Source organism: Polypterus senegalus, chromosome 8 (genome assembly GCF_016835505.1).
Source record: "Polypterus senegalus isolate Bchr_013 chromosome 8, ASM1683550v1, whole genome shotgun sequence".
Taxonomy (NCBI): Eukaryota; Metazoa; Chordata; class Cladistia; order Polypteriformes; family Polypteridae; genus Polypterus; species Polypterus senegalus.
This window is the reverse complement of record NC_053161.1, coordinates 74,630,513-74,650,900: the sequence shown is the minus strand read 5'-3', so window position 1 is coordinate 74,650,900 and position 20,388 is coordinate 74,630,513. Positions and strand designations below refer to the sequence as shown.

The 20,388-nt window shown below is 36.1% G+C and overlaps 1 protein-coding gene across 1 annotated transcript in view; it reads left to right on the top strand.

The window, feature by feature from the left end:
* celf2 (cugbp, Elav-like family member 2) overlaps positions 1 to 20,388 on the top strand; it is a 533,587-nt gene that overhangs the window by 465,288 nt on the left and 47,911 nt on the right. The window contains exons 6-8 of the mRNA XM_039761305.1: positions 4,586 to 4,720; positions 10,530 to 10,609; positions 19,422 to 19,580. Coding sequence (XP_039617239.1) covers positions 4,586 to 4,720; positions 10,530 to 10,609; positions 19,422 to 19,580 — 374 coding nt within the window. The remainder of the gene's footprint in view (positions 1 to 4,585; positions 4,721 to 10,529; positions 10,610 to 19,421; positions 19,581 to 20,388) is intronic.

The window sequence follows — 20,388 nt, the reverse complement described above, 5'->3', positions numbered from 1 at the left end:
CTCGCAAGAGCAACCAACTGTAAGACCATGGGACACCCCTCGCAAACTGTTCTACACGCCGCATACAGCGATTCACATCCGCGACATTTTTGCTGGATGGTCCTGTCGCGTCCACCCTCGCACTCGAAGCATACACACTGCCTGGTCATGTGCCCGGTCGCATGCCGCGTCCACCCTCGATCTCGAAGCATACACACCGCCTGGTCATGTGCCCGCTCGCAAGAGAAACTCACGGAGAGCCGCCCACCAGCTGCCTGTGTGTGTGTGTGCCTCTGTCTGTCTCTGGCACTGCCTGTGTGTGTGTGTGGCTTTCTCTTGCGCTGCCTCTGTGTGAACCAGTCAGGCACAGAGAAGGTCAGCTGCTGAGAGAGCGTCTCGACTGTTGCAGGGCCTGCATTGGTGAAGCAGGTGAGACAGTAATGAAACAGAGGCACAGGGCTTATTGGTTTTTAAAGACTGCTTTCTTCATTGTGTTTTAACCTCCGTTTTAAAGGATTGTTTTAAGGATCCCCCTCGCAAACTGTTTTACACGCTGCATATAACAATTCACTTCCATGAAAAACGTGCCTCTATGAACAGGCGTGGCTCAGGGGTGCATGTGGACTCTACGACAGACGAACATAAATGACGCCATTTTTCCTGTGTCATCGCGTCCGAGTTGGTGGGCGTGGCACTGCGAGTTGTCGTTGTATCCAGTGGTCTTAGAGTTGGTGGGAGAGGTTCCTTCCTGCATGCGCCATGGGCGCCTTACTTGTCAGCAGCTTAGTGAATCCACACCCCTTCTGGCGTGCTTTCCATGGGTGTCTTGCCTTAGTTAATTTTATATATATATATATATATATATATATATATATATATATATATATATATATATATATATATATATAATATTTATAGTGAAAAATACATGTTTTAAATTAAGCCTTGTTTGAGATAAGTACATTACAGAAAAAACTTAATATATGACGACTTGCAATTATGAGGAGCATTTTACTTTCTTTTGTGTCATGTATCATGAGCTTAGTGTAAAGAAGTTTTTTAAAAGTATAAAGGAACAAAAATCGGTATCGGAATCAGCCAATAAAGTAGCATGAAATCAGTGATCGGTATCGATCTTAAAAATCCTGATTGGAGCATAATAGCATTGTGTATACCCTCACTCTATTAATTCACCTCTCACAAAACCCTTAAATTGTCACAACCTTGTGCTTCACCTGCTATTATCATTTCGACATTTCATACTCGCACCATTGTTCCATTACTTCATAAGCTTGTCTATTTCCTTCTTCCATTCAATTTCTTGCAAATGTCTTTGCTGTCAGTCTTCCCATATTGATTGTTTCACTGTTTGTAAGATTGGAGGGGGAATACTTAACTATATTTTAGTTCCACAGAAATTAAAGATCTCCATGTTGTGTCAGTGGCATTGTTCCATATACTGCCACATACAGTATAGTAGGATAAATAGTGGGTGGTTTGTAACTCGATGCAGAATTTACTCTTGGACATACTTGGTTAATTTTACCACATAATTATGTGGCGATCCATCACAGACATATCCATGAACCATAGTTTAATAAAGACTGGCTTAGAGGATATGGACACAAATGGTTTCATGGTTTTTGGCCCTCATTGTGCCTACACTGCATCATCTTCTTGTGAAACCTTATTGGTGCAGTGTTTCTGACCAAAGTACCACCCTCATCACTTGAGGATTTTGAAAACAACACAATTGTTGTTTTACTACTGTTTCATGTGTTTGTCATTCTGGCACATTGCTCTCATTATGCGAGTTTTGCATTTCCTTGATGATGGGCTTGAACCCTAATCCTCTACAATAAGGAGCTCCTTTGACATCAGTAGTGTAACTTTGCATCTTTTCCGTTCAAATCTTTATGATAATCATTTCATATTCACACTTCACCAACACGTTCTGATATTACAAGGAACATATAGACCTAATTAACCAACCATCCATCCATCCATCTTAACCTGCTTATCCAGGGTTGCAAGGAGGTTGGAGCCTATCCCAGCAAACACACACACACTAGGGCAATTTAGCAACACCAGTTCACCTAACTTGCTTGTCTTTGGACTGTGGGAGGAAACTGGAGCATCTGGGGGAAACCCGCAGGGAGAACCTGGGACATGATCTCCTTGTTGCCAGGTAGCAGCACTACTACTGTGCCACCATGCTTTCCCCTTATGAATCAATAGTGATTATGTTTTGTTGTTTTATTATTGATTTAACATATTTTAAGATGCTTATAGTATAAATCATACTAGTACAGAAAGTGCTGTTTTACAGTGTACTTTTTCAAATTTCCACACTATGCTCTTTTTGTTCTAAAATTTTTTATCCTATAAAACAGCCGGGGTAAAACAAGTTCAAGCAGCTGTATGCATTTTTCCAAAGGTGGATTTTTTTTAACACATTGTATATGTACCATCTCATGATCTGAAAAGTTTATTGAAGTCATTGATGTATTGAAGTTTATTGCTGTTATCTATAACTAATTTATTTCTTACTATATCCAAGCAGCAAGTTTGTATTTTGGGTTCATATTCTGCACCCAGCCATTTTCCATGTGGAGTTTCCTCCAGATGCTCCAGTTTCTCTTCAGCACCCCCAAAGTTGTACCTGTAGTTCAATAAACATACATGTCCACAATGCAGGAGTGGAAATCCCTGTACTTAGTGTACAGGTGCAGGATCACCCATGACCCTAATTGGTGCTGGGAGCTGTTCATTGCCGCAGCTGTGTCATGTCTCTGGTTTTATAAAGGAAGTGCAAGGGCTAGATTGGAGAGAAAAAAAAATAAGGCAGATCGGAAAGAAAGATGGAGTGAAAAAGAAAAGAGATTAAAAGATGGAGAGACAGAGAAGGCAGGAACAACAGAGAGCTGGTGCAAGTGAACAAGACAGGGAAGGCAGACAGCTGAGATGAAGTCCCTAGGAGAACCTAAGTGCTGGATTGGCTGAAGAGCTGCTTAGTTGTAGCAACTCAATGGAGAGAGGCAGCACAGATGCAGGAGAGTGAGGGACAGAGAGAGGTATCCCATAGGTGGTGCCATGGACCACAGGGATACGAGCCTGGCAGCGAGAGTCAGAGGCTTTGGCATAGTGCCCTGCTATGGCCATAGATGGCAGCAGGGGCCCGAGCCTAGAAGCATCACTGAAGGTGGGCTGAACTGCTGGAAAGGCGCCTCCTTGGCTGCAAGAGCCTGTATTGGGTTAAGTCAAGGAGGTGTCAGTTTTTAAGGACTGCATCTGGACTCATGGTTTTTAAGGCAGTTTCCTGCAGTGTTTTAACCTCGTTTTAATGAATTATTTGATTGTTTTAACCTCCACATAGATACTACTTTTAATTGGATTATTTATTTACTTTTTGGTACACTGTTTTTAATAAAAGCACTAGAGCATTTTTACACCTTCCCCTTGATTGGATGTATGTTTGCCCTTATTTGCTGCCCCATCTGAGTCATGACTAACGGTAGTGTTGGGTTCAGGAGGTTGACAAAAAAGATTGGGAGCATGGAGACAACCTGCACCTTCACAGAGCTGTTTTCTGTTTTTGTGCCCTATATGCTCAATACATGTTCAAGGCCCCTGTAAACTTGAGTTGAGTTAAGTGGGTTTGAATATGTTATACCAACAGTTTGCTGCTGTTCATAAAGATGTTCTTAATGGCTCTTCTGTTCACAAACCCATAAACAGTAGTAAATTCTTTGTTTTTTTTCTGTTAATGCATACACTTTCTGTCTATGGAGATTCACACATTTCACACTGATAAAGAGTAGTATAAAGGTAATGTTTCCTTGTCAGTTGCATATTTTACCAATAACAGGATATACTATGATGACTCAAAGAGCCCTTTTAATGTTTGTTATTATAATCACTGATTATATGTAAGATCATTAGAATAGGAAACCTCTACCTGTCCAACAGGAGTTTTATTTGTTTAGTGCAAATAGTTGGGAATTAAAAATCAGTGTTGTTGCAGCTTGCTAATGTAAGAATAGTGTTTTTTGTTGCATTTTAGAAGTTTTTGCAGTTTGAAATGAAAAGCAAGTCCTCACCATTACTGCTGAATGGGACACACATGTCCTGCTCTCTGATCATAACATTTGACTCAAATAAGATAAATTGGCACTCCAGCTGGCATTTTGATGATGCCAGAACAGCCTGAGAATGTATTCAGATGTACTATGCATACTCAAAAGGCAGCAGAAATGAGTCAGTTAGTATATAGTACATTGTGGTTCCATAGCGAAAAAGAGACCTTTTAAGACTAGCATTGCATTTGTAACAGAAAGCTATATGATTTGTTTTGACATGTTACTAACATTTTCTTCTTTAGAATAGGTTTTTGGAAGGAGATTGAGAAAAATGAAGTGGCTAGTTTTGTAGAGAAGAATGTATTAAAGAAAAATTAGGAATACTTTTGGCCTGCAGGGTTGTCCTTGTGTTATGAAGAATGGGAAACCTGTGTATTGGAATACAGCTTGATTTAGTAGTAAAACATTCATCACTCCAACAAGATAAAGTAACCTGTTCACTTATTCTTTTCTTTTTTCCTCTTAAGCGGTGGAAGACAGAAAATTGTTTATAGGAATGGTTTCAAAGAAATGTAATGAAAATGATATCAGGGTGATGTTTTCCTCATTTGGTCAAATTGAGGAATGCAGAATTCTGCGAGGACCTGATGGGCTCAGCCGGGGTGAGTACCTTTTTCTCGAGTGATGGTATCTTCCTAAAGAAAAATGGTACAGCTTCTTCTAAAGTTAACTCATATCTTTAAGGTTTGAGACCTTACTTTTGTGAGCCTTTATAACTATGCTATTTGAATATTATATATTGTCTGAATACTTTTATTGTATCCTTGTTTAGAATTTGAATATTCTAAAGAATGTAATTTTTAAGTGAAAGTGGAATACACACTTGTACAATGCCTATGGAGTTAATAGCACAAATAGAAGAGGGAAAATGTAATATAGGCCTTTAGGTTTTGTATACCTTTAAATCATTCATGGCATTCAAAATTGTCTTCAATATCTATATTTGACTATTTTATTGACGTATTTTTAATAAAATGATATACCCAAATTTTCTTTATTATTATTATTATATCACAAGTTTTTCACAGTAATTGTGGGATTTGTCTATGCAGAAACTGACTCGTGGAGTGCTTGGTGATGTTTGTGACTTTTAATTCTTCATTTTCATATTTTTTTTCTCTTGTTTTTAAAGGCACTTGCCAGACATCAGCTTCTCCCACACCTTTTTCTGCTTAATATTTATGTGTTTGATCAGCAACACAAAAATACTTTCTGATGGAAAAAGGCAGATTTTCAGATTTTGATCAGCTTTTACTGTGGTAAAATGTAAAATAAAAGACAATAGAGCACAATACTTTCCCAATAAATTACTTACACAATGACTTAAGTTTCTTTTGTTAGGTGTAATTTATTTTCTGGTATGTGTTGGTTTGTTTTGGCAAGTTAACTGGGTTAAGAGTAAGTTGGCTGGTTTTTGAGTTTTAGATGTGTCAAAAAGGTAACAGATACAGTATGATGTTTTAATAATACTGACAAAAAAGTTTAGAAAGAATCCTCTTGTTTCTTTGTTAAAACAGATGTTATCAAATGTTGGAGGCACTCTTTAGAAAAGTCTTGTAGCAATCGAAACATCTGATGTATGATATGCTTTCAATTGAGATGACAGATCTTACAGATGTGCTTAGAAATACCTTTCTCTCGTTGTGCTACGTGCCTTTAAGTGATTGTGTCAGAGAGAGGAAATTACTTTCTGAAACCTTTCACATTCCTGCTATTTATCTGTACAAAGGCAGCATAGGGAAACAAGCTGTACTGAAAAACAAGAGAAATTGACCTTGCCTCATCCGTTCCATTTGGCATCAAGAAAATGTTCACACAAAAAAAAGAGGGCAAAGTTACCCAAAACGTATTTCTGCATGTAATATAGCAGGGAGACTTCTTTTCTGTCTCATCATCACACCTATTTAATAAAGATGTCTGTAGATCAATCTAACCAGTCTGGCACCCGCCTTCCACTTAATTCATACCTGGTTGTCTCTTTCTACCCTCTGGCCTCTGTGCTGCTTTTTGACTGTACAATTGTGCTTCAATGTATATTTAATTGAATGACTTAATAGCATGCCTACAGGTCTGGAAACATCCATTAAACATTCTACTTCATTGCAATGTGCTCTGCTTAGTATAGTTCATAAAGAAATATGATTTAGATTTGGGCTATTGTGTAAATCCGTCAACAAGCACATTATAACCTTTTTCAGAGAATTCACAGATGAATTTAATTCATTAGCCTACCGGAGATACTGCTGTTTGCATTTGTCATGTCATTACTTGAAACCCACTCACTTTTTAAAACAGGATATCACAATGAAGTCTATAAAATCACCGTTTTTCCTTCCCACTCTTAACTGAAAAATGATTTAGGGAAAAATTGGCAAAAGGTTCCACCTTAAAATACGGGGTGATTTTTTTTTTCTTCCATTTATAAGATGTTAATAAATTATAGCTTCATACAGATGTGTCACATTGTCACTTTCACTTAACTCATGAGTTCTTCCTTATTTCTTGTAGTGCTTTGCATACTAAAGAAATACACAATAATATTGTCTTGTCCAATCTACTTTGTGATTGTAACATTTCCATATCAGTTATCCTCCTGTACACCTGTTTTTCATTTTAACTTTGAAGAATAGACACGCAAACATGTGTGTTTGTTTAATACCATTTAAGCAACACTTAATGCCTTGACATGTTTTGACTGCTTGGGCTTTGTGCAAAATGCTAGGCTTTATAGATATCTTAATGGTGCAGTTCACAAGTCTGGAGGAGCATCATCTACTTGGCCATAGACGGGGTGGGGGCTTTGTGCTCATTAGACAAATTAAATGTTGCTTTTGGCAAAAGGAAGAGGTAATTTGGTTCGTAAACAACAAGATGCTTAGTTTTATTAATAATGTTTAGTCCTAATTTTTAAAACCTATAAGTTTAATTGCATTTCTTTTTTTGGGGTGTAGTTACATATATACATTTGTTACAGCAGCAATGTGCTTCTTCTCCATAACTCAGCAATTGAAAATATGTGTTTTGAAAAAATTATACACTTCTATTAATTATGTGCTTATGCCAATATTCGAAAAGACCCTTACAGCTCCTGTCAAAGCCCATTTTCATTAAGTTACCAAGCACTCTGCTGGTCAGTTACAGCAAGGAAAAGGGTCATTAGCTGTGGCATTTTGTATTTTGTGTTTCTACCATGCAAAAATATATATATATATATATATATATATATATATATATATATATATATATATATATATATATATATATATATATATATATATATATATATAATCCTTGTTTAAAAAAAAAACACATACATGATTCCATGTAGTATTATATTAAGGGAGCTGGATTCGTAAATTATTTATTTTTTTGTTCTTTTTTTTTTTTTTTAAACAAAGGCAAGTGAATTTTTAAGTGGCTTAGCATATCAAGCTGTCACTTCAAAAAGAGAAAAAAACTTAGCAAAAGTAAAGTTAAATTTGGGTATCATTGACATACTATGTACATTGGTATAACCTAGATTCGTTTTTACATCATAATGAATATTTAAACAGAGTTCTAAAAAAATTTACATTTTATTTTCAAAGGTTGGATGTCAATAAGGTCCATGTGTATTTACTTGGTTTGAAGTTATATGATTATAATAAAAGCTTTAAACCTTTCTTAATTTGCTACCTGTGCCTATCCATTATGGCTGCCATTTCTTTGTGGACTAAGACCCTAGATACCTCATAAATGTATAATAACAGTCTTAAAGTGGCCCTCAACCACATTTAAAAATGTGTTCCTCCCCCATAATTAAATAATTTTGAATATTTTCAATTGTAAGTGTTTTGTTGCAGTTTCAAATATTCTGCTATTGAATGTGATGTTTTGGTGTCATCCTCTCCTTAAAAATAGCTTTTTCTTACATGTTTGCTACAATTAAGAAAATTAGAAGTTCATAGCCATTTAGTCTTGTATACATCTTTCTAAGGAGTCAATTACTGCTCCTATGCTGTTTGCCTGTATTAGATTCACAATGTCTCTTTTAGCAAGGGTTCGTTCTTAATATTTAGAATTCTTGCCATTATCACCTCTTTCAGGTGCAATATATGCTTATTAAGCACATTGTTTTCAGCGTTGACACCTTTCTCCACTTCCCTGGATGCAGCCATTTTTAAATTGTATTTTTATCCTCTTAACTGTTTTTTCAATATTTTGAAATATGTTTTGTATAGTGCAAAGCATGGCTTCCTTATAAAAGACAAACTACTGCCAGTTCCATTTTAAGTTGACTGATGAGCCAAGCTAAAACCTTGTTGATATCCTTCCTTTCTCGAACAGGATAAGATCATAAACAGCAGTAAGACTGTGACTAAGATAGATATTCTTTATTTATATCAGTTGTTCAAACATTACATTAATGTTTATCTAAATTGTAAAGCCATTCTGAGAGCAATAATTGGGAGTTCAAGTTTAAAGGTGTCTCTGAAAGAAGATGATGGTTTTCCTTGTGAAGCCCTTTCCGTAAGAGAATGATGTTTGTGCAGAATTTCTTACACTGTGTAATGTGTTTTGTGAGCAACTCTGGAGGTTGCTTATGGCTCTAAGGTAACCATGGGGCCTTGCTTTATTCACTGCTATTTGGTTAAAATGTCACCACAGTAATGACTTGATAATCTAAGATATATACACTATGCTAATTGTAATCCAAACATTACTTTAAGTATAAATCAATAGCTGTTTGTATTCAAATTTTAAAAAATAGTGTTGGCTTGGGATTGAAAGTGCTGGACTAAGTAGTGTTATGCTTAAATCATTTCAACATATTTAAAGTACGCTGACAATAACCACTGGCAGAAACTAATTAGTACTGAAATATTTTGTCAAGGAGTAAATGTGTGCATATGCAGTGTTTGTGTACTATGTATATAAAATGCGCATGCAACACTATATATGAAAAAGAGACAGGCAGAGGGCTATTGTAATGAGATAATTCTACAATGGCAGTCCAGCTGCTTCTCTAAAATGTAACATACTTAAAAAAACAAACTGAACAATTGAACATTAATTATTAATTACCATTCAGCTTTCTTTAGAGGCATATGGACCTGTTTGAAATGTGATGTGATGGCTTATGATTCAGGACGACATCTATGCATATTAACACCATTGACACTCCCACTAACCTCCAGGTCATTTGAAAGGCCTAAAAGAGAGAAAGTACAGGTGCTGCTAGCTGAGCAGTTCACAACCCAGTGCCAGAATGCAACAAACACCAGATGTGTCAGACTTTCAAAGGGATTTCATTGCTCAGTATTCACTAAAATATATGTCTCACTTTTCCATTTTCACAGATGATTTCTCTGTTCAAATAAGGCAGATGCAAAGTTCACTTGGGGGGAGGATACTAAAAACTGAAGTAAATGGCATTTCACTCATTATAAAAGTCAGCCTAATTAGTCAAGTAGCTTAAAAAGGGGAAACAAATGCTACTTCTTTTCCTCAGTGCCTTTTAATAACTCATTTAATAAAGCTACCTACCTAAAGAAAGGAGACTAGAACATTCTTGGTGCATGGTATTAAATTATTATTATACCCAGATTGATTTCTGGGGAGGTACAAACTGAATAAAAACAGGCAGGATTGTATATTGTCCTTTTGTCTGAAAGATCTAAATAACCACAGCTCCAAAGAATGTCTGTCATAAAATGCTGCATTTTAATAATTGGTGTGCCACATGCTACAATAATGCTTATGCATATGTGATTCCATGCATCCATGTATTTATGTATTAAGCTTCTTCATGTTGTCCTAGTGTTGGAAACATTCAGGTTATGTAAAAGGCAGGATCATTCTCCATTGGTCAGTAGTGAAATGAACTGAAGCTGTTCCTAGTCCGTAACTAAGCCTTCATCCATTTCATATGCAAAGAAATTTAACTATAAATATTACTCCAAAGGCTTAGTGTCATGAAAAAGTCTTTAGTATGCATTTTTGATTGGATATTGCAATATCCAATGTTGCTTGAACAAAAACTACATTTTTAATCAGTTCAGCTGAGAAGCATATGTGCATTTAGTTTTTTGTCTAGTGCTACTTTCTTCTGCCATTTCAGAATTAGGAAACTTCCAGCATTTTTAAAACTATGCCAATTTTATGCAAGGCACAATGAAAGATGAATGCCTTGGCACATTCTTCTAATGAATTGTTAACTAGTAAAATGATTAACAAGTCAATTCTGTGAATGATTAATTCAAGCTGTTTATTTTTTCATGTACTACTGAGAACAGTGTCGTCTTGTGGCCGTTCTCGTAGACTGTGTTGGTTTAACAAGTGTCCAACCCTTTTGTCTTGTTGTTTTTTCTTTTTTTCTTTTATTTCTTTTTTTTTTTGTCTCTCCTGCTCCTTTTCCCATTGTCCCCACAGGCTGTGCGTTTGTCACGTTTTCTACAAGGGCAATGGCACAGAATGCAATCAAAGCCATGCACCAGTCTCAGACCATGGAGGTACTGTATCGTCTGCCCTTTCTCTGTTTTTCTTCTTTGTGGAGTCAGTTGGGAAATGTTACAGCCACACACTTTGTAATCCTCAAACAAGCCAAACTCATGCAATAAAAATAACCAGCCCTAAAGATCACTTTGTTGCTGAGGTGCGTTTTTGTCATTAGCCCATGTCTTATGATGCACCTAACATTGTAAAATGTCATTGCAAAGAGCTTTATACAGTATAATAATGCCAATAGACCATGCAAGATCACTGCCCCATTTTATTGGTGCTTAAAGCTGCTTTTCACAAGTAATCTGGACTTTCATAAGACATGAACTTTCAGAGGTAAAAAAAATGCACAACTTTTTTGTTTATTCAATTTAGTATTATATATTTATTTGAGGCGTAAAGTTAAGGTATTGTAGAATTATGACCAAAATTGTATATTTTTGGATGGGGTTGGTAAATCGACATAATACTTACTTTTAGGCATTCTACTTAAAAGCATGATTTATTTAAATATAAAAGTCAATTTTTTAGCCTTATAAGTGAATTTCTGTTATTTAAATTAAATTAAGCAAGAACATTCTAGTTTATGTTCTGTTTCACAGATGGCCAATTTGGGACAGTAAAGACCAAAATCATTACTATCAAGATTTTTTTCAAAGCCATCATCTTTAAAAAGTCTTGTGATTAAATGTTTTGAATTTCTTTGAATTAAAAATTTAACTTTGTTTTTCAAATATGGCAGAAGGAGCTATTGGAAAAAAAAAAAAAAAACATTCATTTGTAATTTACTGTTAGAACAAGATGCAATGGTTAATTAAAAAAAAAAAAGGTTTAAAATATTTTTCTGCAAATTTCTTAGTTTCCTTTGTGGAGCTTTGCTTTATTTTGCAGCTGTTAGTGGGCAATAGTCATTCAGTAGATAGACGGTGTTCATATATTTGAAGTGCACTCAATAATGCCCATTGTAGAATAAGAAACAGTAGAATTATTTTTTACTTTCTCTTTAGACATAAAATATTTTAATATTAATAATGGAGTCTTTATGTACAGTATTTTTGCACTTGTGTATTTTTGAGAATGATCTAGCATGTACTGTATTTACATTGTGTAATGTTTTTTTGTAAATAAAAATATTTGCATAAATCATCCTGAATATAGGCATGTTAATCTTTGTTTATAGACTTTCCATGATAACATTTTGCAAAATATTATTTACATTTGACAGCCTAGCGTACAAAAAGTTATTTTCATATAATATACAAATATCTTTAGGTTGATTAACATACATTGCTCATGTGCGCATATATACATATATATGTATGTATATATGCGCACATGAGCAATGTGTATATATATATATATATATATATATATATATATATATATATACACACACACACACTATATGGATAAAAGTATGAGGACAAACCTCTAAAGTACTGAATTAGGATGTTTCAGTCAGACCCATTGTCACAGGTATAAAATCAAGCACCTAGCCATGCAATCTCCATTTATAAACATTTGTGAAACAAACTAGGTCATTCTGAAGAGCTCAGTGACTTCAAGCGTGGTGCTGTGATAGGATGCCACCTTTGCAATAAGACGGTTTGTGAAATCCCTACTTGGATATTCCACGGTCAGCTGTATTGGAAAGTGGAAGTGGTTAGGAACAACAGCAAGTCGGCCACAAACCGGAAGACCATGTAAAGTCGCAGAGTGGGGTCAGTGTCTGCTAAGGTGCATGATGCATAAAAGTCACCAGTGCTCTGCTGATTTCATAGCTGAAGAGTTCCATACTTCCACTGACATTAATGTAAGCACACAAACTGAGCAGCAAGAGCTTCATAGAATATGTTTACATGGACCAGCAGCTGCATACAAGCCTCACATCACCAAGTCCAAAGCCAAGCATCAGATGGAGTGGGGGAAATGTGTTATATAGAGTGACAAATCATGTTTCTCTGTGTGGCAGTCAGATGGGCGAATCTGGATTTAGTAGATACAGTGACAGCGTTACCTGCCTGACTGCATTGTGCCAACTGTGAAGTTTGGTGGAGGAGGGTTAATAGTGCAGGGCAGTTTTTCAGGGTTTGGCCTAGCCCCTATACTTCCAGTAAATGGCAATCTTAATGCTTCAGTATACCAAGACATTTTGGAAAACAATATTCTTCCAACTTTGTCAAACAGTTTGGAGAGGGCCCTTTTCTATTCCATCATGACTATTTCCCAGTACACAAACCAAGGTCCATAAAGACATGGTTGGATGAGTTTGGTGTGGAAGTACTTGACTGGCCCACACAGAGCCCTCACCTCTACCCCATCATACACCGTTGGGCTGAACTGGAATGGAGATTGTGAGCCAGGCCTTTTTGTCCAACATCAGTGCCTGACCTCCTAAATGTTCTTTAGAATGAATGGGTGCAAATTCCCTCAGAAACACTCCAAAATCTTGTGGAAAGCCTTCCAAAAAGAGTGGAAGCTGTTATAGCTGCAAAGGGGTGACCAATTCCATATTTAAGTCTATGCATTTGAATGCAATTTCATTAAAGTCCCTGTTGGTGTAATCGTCAGGTGTCCCAATACTTTTGTCCATATAGAGTGTGTGTATATATATATATATATATATGTATGTATGTATGTATGTATGTATGTATGTATGTATGTATGTATGTGTGTGTGTGTGTGATATATATATAGATATATATATATATATATATATATATATATATATATATATATATATATATATATATATATATATATATATATTGTGGGAGCAGCCCGGACACAAACAGTTAGACATGTTGGTTTCACCACACACACGTTTATTTACAGTTCTATAATACAAATAAGTGCACGAACCCAGTGCCTCGGCACCAATCACCCCTTTCAGTCCTGGCTGCACAACAATGCCTTTCAGTCTTCAGACCGCCTCCACTCCTCTCCTCCGAGCTCCGTCCTCTTCCACCCGACTCTCGCCATTGAATGTAGGGAGGCAGTCCCTTTTATGTACACCCGGATGGGCTCCAGGTGCTTCCTGAGGAGCCTCCGCCGACACACCCCTGTGTGGCGGAAACACCAGCTGGGTAGCCGGAAGCCCTCCGGGTGTCCCTGCTACCCAACTAAACAACCCAGGACTTCCTGGTGTGGCGGAAGTGCTGAGGTCCAGGGTTCCCAAGGCATTGGGGCACCCCCTGGCGGTGACCAAGGGCCCCTACAGGGTTGGGCTTCCCAGCCCTTTACCCATGGCCCCCAACACAACAAGGGCGGTCACCCCCTTGTTGTCTGGAGGAGGCACATGCGCTCCTCCAGTCCTCCTGGATATATAGCACTGTTCTTAAGGTTCATGTATAGTTTTCACAAGTTTTATTCACACACTATTAGTAAAATGTATATTGGTAAGGTGATTTAACATGAGTCGATATGGCCAGCCATACACAAATCCAAAGATTAGAATCTAGTGCACCTTTTCCTGATCTGGAACTTACTTCAATTATTATTAACAAGAGGACAGTAGAAAATTTTGTTTCACTTTGTCTTTCAGCTGAAGAAGCAGAGCAACAACTGACAGGGTCACACAACTTAGTGAAATGTTATATCTAAATTATTTGACATAGAAACTCCTTTTTAAATCAGACTTGGCTGCCGGTATAATAGTGTATTTCTTGGGGATGAATTAATGACTGAAGGTCAGTACTTGTAACGGGGAAACAAAGGAGTCATCCTCAAATAGACATATTGAAGAGATGTCTATAAAAGACACATGTACGTTGAATAAACAATTGTAAGATAACTATATTATGGGCCACCAGAGTTATTTCTTTTGTGAATTTTAATATTCTGTTGAAATTGACTTGTAATAGAGTTCTTCGATGGTGAATTCTAACCACTGTTGAAGTCCTGGTTTTCAGTGTTTTGTGTCTTTAACACTCGAATTCCTGAAGCTTACGAAAAAACTCATAATCCCGGCCCACCTTAAATCCATCCACACCTCTTCATCGGCATCTTTTTTAAATTCAATGATCAGCCTAAGCAGCAAGAAGCCTGCTCTCCCATCCCCTGCCTTGACGGAGCTCAGCTCGGGCAAAAAGTTCTCCCAGTTCAAGCCGAGGCTCCTTAGCTACGTGTGAGATTCCTTGAGTTGCAGAGGGTAAATGATGCAGTATATCATTATTTGTAATATATGCATTTCATGTGTGTTTCATGTCTGTAAAGATCTGGTTAAGTGTAGGATGAAAGGAAATGCAAGAAATGCTTAGCACATACCTAAAGCAGAAACTTTTTCCGTGTTAAACTAATACATATAATAATAATAGCATCTCACTACTCAAACTTCAGAGTGTCAGGTCTCGAATCCTGGACCTTCGGGTTATAAGGTAGCAGATCTTACGTCTTCACTATTGAAGAATATGTGTAAACTCCCTGTTCTTTGGTCATATTCTTAAATAAAAGCGTACGTGTTTATTTGATATTTGGGCTAAATCTTCACACATTATGCACTTCTTGACATTATTAGTATAACATGGGAGAAATTTCTGCTTTTAGGTATGTGTTCAGCATTTCTTGCACTTCTCGCATTTCCTTTCATCCCACACTTACCCTGATCTTTGTAGACAAGGAACACACATGAAATGCATGTATTCCAAATAACCATATACTGTATTATTTACCCTGTACAACTCCAGGCACATCACATGCAGATAAGGAGCCTTGGCTTGAGCTGGGAGAGTTGAGCACTGTCAAGGCGGGGGATGGGACAGCAAGCTGCTTGCTGCTTGTGCTGATCAACGCATTTACAAAACAAAAGACGCTGATGAAGAAATGCGAAAGGATTTAAGGTGGGCTGGGATTATTAGTTTCTTCGTAGGCTTCAGGAATTCTAGTGTTAAGTAGACCACAGTAAAAATTCTCTGTGCTTTAAGGGCTCTATATAAAAACTGAACAAACTGAAAATACGTTGTTGGTGATTAAGACTAAGGTGTAGCTCCTAAATCATGCTTCAAAACTAATTTTTACAATCGAGTTTTAATCGTGCATCCTCTCATATATTTGTTTGCTTCCAGATGTGAGCTATATAAAATAAAGATTGATTAATCATTAATGTTGAAAAGACAAACTGAAATATCACTTAATCAAGTGTAGTATAGACTTATATTACAATAAGTTTTTGTAACACAGCTTCAGAACAATACATTATTGAAGTTAGCTAGTATTTTTGGTTACACTTACCACTAAGACATAACCAATGAGAATATTGTACTAAGGATCTATTACACACCTGTTCAGAGGCTTGAAATATTGTGAGGGTTGGTATGTTTATAACATACGCATATTGGGACATTTTAATATTAACATGATATATGCAAGCAGTGATTAGAATGATCATGTAACAAAGCTTTAATGAAATTGAACATGTGTAGCCATTATTCCCTATGACCAAAAATGTGACTTTATATTTAGAAATACTTATGTTACTGAGTTTTTGCAAATATTCAATCAAAGTATGATTATATTAAATTAATTTGGTGTTTGGATGTTAATATGTAACATTGGAAAAATGAACACATTTTATTTAAAGCAAAATTAGGGGAAGTCCAGCGGCTGCTCCTTACCAAGTTCACTATAAGAGTAGCTCACTATGTCACAAATATTTTCAAGTAAGAAGCCTTTTCAGGACTTGTTCATTTCATACCTTTATTGTTATTTTAAATGCTGCAAAGAGTCTGCTTATTCATTTGCCCTCCTATTTTCTTAATTAACTTTGTTGGTCAATAATGATACTATCACCAGATGGTATTAGGCCTTTTGGTATTTGCTCCCTAAATCCAGCAGGACATAAATTATAGGATTTCTAGTCTGAGGAGATGTCAAATGTAACAGCCGCCATTGCTGGATCTCTGCACCTTGAGGATGTCAGATTATACAAATAGTAAGCACAAGCTTGCTACGTTCTGACAGCTGATAGATAATATGCTGCTTGACACCACCAGTGCTTACACGAAGCCTTTCCCAGCATGGCTCAGCAGAAATCTTGGTTGTTTTGTTTTTTTTTCCCAATTCAGTTCAACAAACAAAAGACATCAGACAGACGAGCCTCTGTTCTGTTTGCACAGTCCAGAGCTACCCACATTCCTCCTTTTCTTAGGAGAGTGCTATATTGAATTGTCCTTCCACATGAGTGCTCATTGGTTGCCTTGCATTTGGTTTTGTGCAAGTAGGTTGCAAATCAGTTTGACGAGTTTCAGGGGAGGTAAAACTACATGACCGGAAGTCACAGGCATGTGCCATTGCTGACCCCTAATTCGTTAAGATTAACCTGCAACTGAAAATTGCTGATGAAGTCCTGTTGTTTGACTGGGATTGAGGTGCACCAAATGGGGAAGAGAAATGTAGATTGAAGGGCTTCTAGCAAATTAGCTACCCATTTTAAATTTCATAGTTCTCGTAAAAACAAAGGAGATTATGCAGCTCTTTGGACCCAATCTTGCATTAATTAATTGATTAAGTCTCTTTCTTTATATACAGACTTTCATGGTGCTCAGTATTCCAAGGCTTTTTATCCTGAAGTTAATGTTTCACTTTAAAAAAAAAAAAAAAAGTTAGTCATTAGACCAGATTTTGTGTAGAACGTTCCATATTTTCAACCACTTATATAACACTTGTAAACATTTGTTTAGACAATGTAAAAATGCTCATCTGGGTGTTCTCATAGTGCTGCTCATCAGTTACTTCCTGATGAAGTGGAAGGGATACCCTTGTGCATTTTTTAGAGAAAAAAAGATGCATCTGTAAAGCTTTTCAAAAGGTCTCTGCTTCTTCATATGAAAGGAGTATTTATTTAATTTCCTCATACCCGAGTTTTTTGTCAACTGTCTGGGAGAATAATAAACAAAGCATTACATCAGCTAGCTGGGTGCTATTTTTAGGCTGTTTTTTTTTTTTTTTAAAACAAGTGCATGCTTCTCTTCATTCTATCATTAACCATGTCTTCATTCAGACTCCTTTATTTATTCAGCATATGCATCTTTATTAAGAAGAGTGACCAGACATGAATAGTCTCAAAATGGGACACAACTCAATAATTAAGTCATCACAAATGGATCAATAAAGGAATATTGTGCACATTGTTAGAATTAAAATAATAGAAGCGTGGGGATATGGCCTAGTTGCCATGAAGTTTTCTCTTCACTGAAAAAGTATGGCAGGGCTACCAGTTAAACTGGACATTGTATTATATTCCAATTTTTAAATGGGACACAAAGTATAAAAACAAGACTGTCCCAGAAGAAAATGGATATCTTGCCATATTGTCATTAAATAATATAATATTCTCAAACCTGGATCCTATCCGAGCTTGGTCTGTTTCAGGGCCTTTTCTCACAAACATCCACACTGACTGTGGCTAATTAAGAATTACTGCTTAACAAAAATGTTGTGGATTTGAGAGGAAAATAGGAGTGCCCAGTGAAAATCCCACATCATCAGTGACTGGGCCCAAGATTCAGACTTGATCCTCAATCCTTGAAGCAGCGACACTAAATACTGTCCGACAATGTCATTAGTTGCTAACATTGGTGGCATTATTATATAGCACAAATATACAGAAACTTTTATTAGTATCTTAGATAATCAAACTCAAAACCACAGCATACAAACAGTTTTGGATGTTTTTTTAATCATTTTGAATCTAGATGCGATTACTGATAGAGCAGTAGAGACTATTTACTCACAGGGTAGTTCACAGCCTATAAATTGAAGAAATACCCATTTTAATGAACTCTGAAGTTTGTGTTAATATTTTTTGTTTGATTTATTCCATAGTAATCTTATTTCCTAGATTTATCTCATAAAAAATTGTTATCTTTAAAATTGGTTTGGTCTGGGCTACTGTGTTTGCCTCCTTTTAGATATGGTGCTTTAGTGCTAGATTTGATATACAGTAGACAAAGGGTTAAGTGTAGGAGTTTATCTCAGGAAGAATTTTAGTTTAATCCTTGGATTTATATTGCTTTATTCATAATAATATATGAATTAACAAAAGACTAACGGCAAGTTCATGTAGTATGTCATTAGAAGAACTTCATTCATTAAAAGCAAAGGCTTTCTAAAAGGCTTTTATTTTTTGGAATGAAATAGTATGTGAGCAGTTTCTAAAAACACTAACTTTGTTGAGAGAACTGATGCTTGACTACCCTTTATATTTTCATCCAGGAGTATATATAAAAGTTAGTGCTTTAATAATCCTGACCATTTTCACACTGCTCCAGCATGAGAATCTTGTATTCAAGGATTCTTAGTCACTATTTATTTCTACAGCATATTTGGATCTTCTTTTTATGGCTTGCATGAATATTCTTTTAACATATTTGCCTTATTTAGTTTGACAGTCTGCTAAATCATTCCTTGCTTCCACTTCAACAAATTTGCAACCACCTCCTTTAACTCACACTCCCTGCTGTTGCTAAAGTTGTAAATGCTTGTTGTGAACCCCATTGTATTTATGTATTTTTATTTAATATCAAATGATAGCACATGTCCTTTACATAGACCTAACCTGTGTTTCCTTCACGCATGTTTCTATTAGTAATGCTGCATTGATGGCTTGCATGCATGCTTTTCTAAGGTGGTGTATAGTCACTTTTGCTACTTGATTAAAAAATATTACAGGAACTGATCTTTGGCTGTATCACAAGATGTTTGTGTTCAGTGATAGAAATGGAAAAACACTTTGTGTTTTTTTTTAAATATAAAAGTGTTGCTTGTTGGCACTGAAACATACTATGATTAAAATCCTTTTAATTGTCTTAAACAATTCTTTCACAGGGATGTTCTTCTCCAATTGTGGTTAAATTTGCTGACACTCAGAAAGATAAGGAGCAACGACGCCTACAGCAACAGTTGGCACAACAGATGCAACAACTCAATACTGCCACTTGGGGAAACCTCACTGGACTTGCAGGGCTCACGCCTCAGTACCTGGCAGTAAGTAAAATTCTGATCCCATGCTTATCTTCTTACTAAGTGTGGGCTGCTAAGTGTGAAGATGGCACTTACAATGGTTTTTAAACTTTTGTTTTGCTCACTTTTGCTTAGTAATAAAATATTCCTATTTGTACACCATCCAGATCTTGTTAAAATAAGAAACTAATACACCCAACTTTATCATTTTCTGAAGGTTGCAATCTTTCCTCCACCTAGAAATATTAAGATATATAGATACATAGTTAAACAGATAAATAACACAATCAGCTGAATGTTGTTATACTCTAGTAATCTTGATTACACATAAATCGGTTTTCAGTCTTATTTAAAATACAGTGTACAGGCATTTGTGTGTTCACAATTTATAACATTGCACATTTAAAGCATAGCCGGTCAACAAGTGGATTTTTTGTCTGTTATATCACAATAAAATGAAAAGAAAGGAGTAAACGGCAGTCATGTGTCATATATCCAGTAAATTTAACATTGATTAAACTGAAGAGTTTGTTGCACTGATAAAAAGAAATGTAAAAAATTTCTCTTTATCTGCTAGTGTGTATTGACTTGCACTATAAAGATTTTTTTAAATAGGAGTATTTCTTGTATAATTGTGCAATCACATATTAATTATGCAAAGATTTTATTTCCAGATCTTCTTTTTTAACTTCACTTTCTGTCCACATTTCCAAGTTTATGTATATTAGTAGTTACTAACAGAGAAGATTAAACTAGACTTCACTGCCCTTAACAAAATTCATAGTTCCATATCTAACAAGCCAACAGAAAGAAACAGTTTAATCCTTCCAGT